At 47.6% G+C, this 3,832-nt stretch overlaps 1 protein-coding gene across 2 annotated transcripts in view; it reads left to right on the top strand.

Moving 5' to 3' along the window:
* otud5a (OTU deubiquitinase 5a) overlaps positions 1–1,950 on the top strand; it is a 27,834-nt gene extending 25,884 nt beyond the window's left edge. For both annotated transcript variants that reach the window (XM_046057507.1, XM_046057506.1), the window contains exon 9: positions 1,619–1,950. In XM_046057507.1, the coding sequence (XP_045913463.1) occupies positions 1,619–1,752 (134 nt within the window). In that variant the 3' untranslated portion in view covers positions 1,753–1,950. The remainder of the gene's footprint in view (positions 1–1,618) is intronic.
* Positions 1,951–3,832: the final 1,882 nt, after the last annotated feature.

Genomic DNA, 3,832 nt, shown 5'->3' with positions numbered 1-3,832 from the left:
TTGGTCTGTGTTCTGGTCTGTGTTCTGGTCTGTTGGTCTGTAACCTGGTCTGTAACCTGGTCTGTTGGTCTGTGTTCTGGTCTGTTGGTCTGTGACCTGGTCTGTGACCTGGTCTGTAACCTGGTCTGTGTTCTGGTCTGTTGGTCTGTGACCTGGTCTGTAACCTGGTCTGTGTTCTGGTCTGTTGGTCTGTAACCTGGTCTGTAACCTGGTCTGTTGGTCTGTGACCTGGTCTGTAACCTGGTCTATTGGTCTGTAACCTGGTCTGTGTTCTGGTCTGTTGGTCTGTAACCTGGTCTGTAACCTGGTCTGTGTTCTGGTCTGTTGGTCTGTAACCTGGTCTGTAACCTGGTCTGTGTTCTGGTCTGTTGGTCTGTAACCTGGTCTGTGTTCTGGTCTGTTGGTCTGTGACCTGGTCTGTGACCTGGTCTGTAACCTGGTCTGTTGGTCTGTAACCTGGTCTGTAACCTGGTCTGTAACCTGGTCTGTTGGTCTGTAACCTGGTCTGTGTTCTGGTCTGTTGGTCTGTGACCTGGTCTGTAACCTGGTCTGTTGGTCTGTAACCTGGTCTGTGTTCTGGTCTGTTGGTCTGTGACCTGGTCTGTAACCTGGTCTGTAACCTGGTCTGTGTTCTGGTCTGTTGGTCTGTGACCTGGTCTGTAACCTGGTCTGTGTTCTGGTCTGTTGGTCTGTAACCTGGTCTGTAACCTGGTCTGTTGGTCTGTGACCTGGTCTGTAACCTGGTCTATTGGTCTGTAACCTGGTCTGTGTTCTGGTCTGTTGGTCTGTAACCTGGTCTGTAACCTGGTCTGTGTTCTGGTCTGTTGGTCTGTAACCTGGTCTGTAACCTGGTCTGTGTTCTGGTCTGTTGGTCTGTAACCTGGTCTGTGTTCTGGTCTGTTGGTCTGTGACCTGGTCTGTAACCTGGTCTGTAACCTGGTCTGTTGGTCTGTAACCTGGTCTGTGTTCTGGTCTGTTAGTCTGTGACCTGGTCTGTGACCTGGTCTGTAACCTGGTATGTTGGTCTGTAACCTGGTCTGTTGGTCTGTGTTCTGGTCTGTGTTCTGGTCTGTTGGTCTGTGACCTGGTCTGTGACCTGGTCTGTGACCTGGTCTGTGTTCTGGTCTGTTGGTCTGTAACCTGGTCTGTAACCTGGTCTGTTGGTCTGTAACCTGGTCTGTGTTCTGGTCTGTTGGTCTGTGACCTGGTCTGTGACCTGGTCTGTAACCTGGTCTGTGTTCTGGTCTGTTGGTCTGTGACCTGGTCTGTGACCTGGTCTGTTGGTCTGTAACCTGGTCTGTAACCTGGTCTGTTGGTCTGTAACCTGGTCTGTGTTCTGGTCTGTTGGTCTGTGACCTGGTCTGTAACCTGGTCTGTGTTCTGGTCTGTTGGTCTGTGACCTGGTCTGTAACCTGGTCTGTGTTCTGGTCTGTTGGTCTGTGACCTGGTCTGTGACCTGGTCTGTGACCTGGTCTGTGACCTGGTCTGTGACCTGGTCTGTAACCTGGTCTGTGTTCTGGTCTGTTGGTCTGTAACCTGGTCTGTAACCTGGTCTGTTGGTCTGTAACCTGGTCTGTTGGTCTGTAACCTGGTCTGTGTTCTGGTCTGTGTGTTGCAGGTCTGACAGACTGGGAGGACGATGAGATCCTGGCGTCGGTGCTGGCCGTCTCTCAGCAGGAGTACCTGGACAACATGAAACACCAGAGCGCCGCCATGCATCGAGAGCGAGAGCCGTCACCTGACAGCAGCTGATAGCCGCCGGACACATACACCATGACCTTTGACCTACCCTTACCCCCCCCCCCCCCCCCCCCCCCCCCCCCCCCCCACAGAAGGAGATCGACCAGGGAAAAAATAAACCATCAAACAAAGAAATGCACACTTGTTTTTTTCTCCAGACGTTTCAGCTCATCCGCTCATCCTCCATTCTGTCGTCTCCTGCTTCCTCCTCGGCCCCCCCCCCCCCCCCCCCCCCCCCCCCCCCCCCCCCCCCCCCCCCCCCCCCCCCCCCCCCCCCCCCCCAACCACCACCTTCAGCCAATCTTCATTTTCTAAGTTACCGCTCAGCTGGAGCTCGGCTGATTTAAATTTCCTGACATTGGTCCATCTCTGGCGGCGTGTCAGAATGAGATTGATTGATTATTTGGTTATTAGCTCTGAGGCTATCGGAGGCATTGGTTTCAATGAGGAATGCTAATCTGAACTGAAAACTGCTTCCAGTCTGTGTCAAGGGTCCTGACGGCTATGTTAGCGCGCTCTTTAGCAAGCAGTGCTATCACCTGAAGTCTTACCGTGTTTTAAAGCCAGCTAACACCGCTAACAAGCTGCATTACAGTTAGCTTAGCTTTAAATAGGAAATCGTTTGCCCCTCTTAGCGCCCACAGGCGGCCATTTTGTCTGAGGAATGCTAGCCCCAGGCTAATCAGAACTGAAAAGGACGACCAATCTAAAGGTATATCAGCGTCCTGTAGGCTAAGTTAGCCTGCTCTTTAGCGAGCAAGCTATCACCTGAAGCCTTGTTATGTTTTAAAGCTGTTTTATTATGTTTTAAAACAAAGCTGCGTCACAGTTAGCTTAGCGGCGCCACCGGCAGCCATTTAAATCCCTCTCAGCCAGCAAAGACTCCACGCTCCGTAACTCCTCCCCATTTCTCCTCTTCCTCCTCCTCCTCCTTCCTCGCCACCGTCACCTCCACCATCATCATCATCATTGGACTTATTTAGCTGCATGTTTAATTGACCACGACCAATATCATCATAGAGAAAAGAAAACGACAAATAAAAAAGGAGAGAAAAATTGTCATACTTATCCTCTTAATGATTGATTATTGTTGTTATTATTAATATTATAAGTTTGTTTTATTTTATTTTCTTGTTTGGGATGAAAAGATCTTTTTTTTTTTCTTGGAATAAAAAGAGGAAAATGTTTCTGAAAAAAACACTCGTGTTTGGTAGTTTTTCTTATTCAGTACCTCTTTTAATACACGTTTAATACACAGTAATCAGTAATAATAAAAAGTACAGAAATCAGTATTTCAAAAACTCTTATTGTAAAAATGTGACTTTGTAAAGTAACTGAAGCTGTCAGATAAATATTAGTGAAGTAAAAAGTACAACATCTCCCTCCGACATTAAAAGTCCAAATTAGTCAAGTAAAGTTCAAGTACTTCTAATTTGTACCTGAGTAAAGTACTTAATTACAGTCCACTACTGACAGTAATGTGTTACTGTATTGCTGTACTAGTACTTTTCATGCTTTACGTACATTTTGTCAGAAATAGTTCCTTAATGGAGTATTATTTTTATACTGCTAGTAAAAATATCTGCATCCTGCTTCCTCCCTTGTTGGAAGTCGGGACTGGCAGCCAATCAGGTGTGTTACATGTGTGATGACATCACAGGTGTACAGGCCTTACTGAAGAAAAAAACTACTACGTGTAGAAAATAAAATTTGTTCTTCAGCAGAAAATGTGAAAACGGCTCATCTGGATTTTATTTAGACTTCCTTGTAAATTTGTGGTTGTGACGCCACAGATATTTTCAGGTCGTTCATTGTTTCGTACCAAGAAACGAGCGAGAGAGAGAGGCTGAGAGAGCGCACGCAGGTGTGTGTGTGTGTGTGTCACTGTGTGTGTGTGTGTGTGTGTGTGTGTGTGTCACTGTGTGTGTGTGTGTGTGTCACTGTGTGTGTGTGTCTGTGTGTGTGTATCTGTGTGTGTGTCACTGTGTGTGTGTCACTGTGTGTGTGTGTGTGTGTGTCACTGTGTGTGTGTGTCACTGTGTGTGTGTCACTGTGTGTGTGTGTGTGTGTCAGTGTGTGTGTGTCACTGTGT

Source organism: Micropterus dolomieu, linkage group LG08 (genome assembly GCF_021292245.1).
Source record: "Micropterus dolomieu isolate WLL.071019.BEF.003 ecotype Adirondacks linkage group LG08, ASM2129224v1, whole genome shotgun sequence".
NCBI classification, from domain to species: Eukaryota; Metazoa; Chordata; class Actinopteri; order Centrarchiformes; family Centrarchidae; genus Micropterus; species Micropterus dolomieu.
This window is presented reverse-complemented; position numbering and strand designations above follow the sequence as displayed.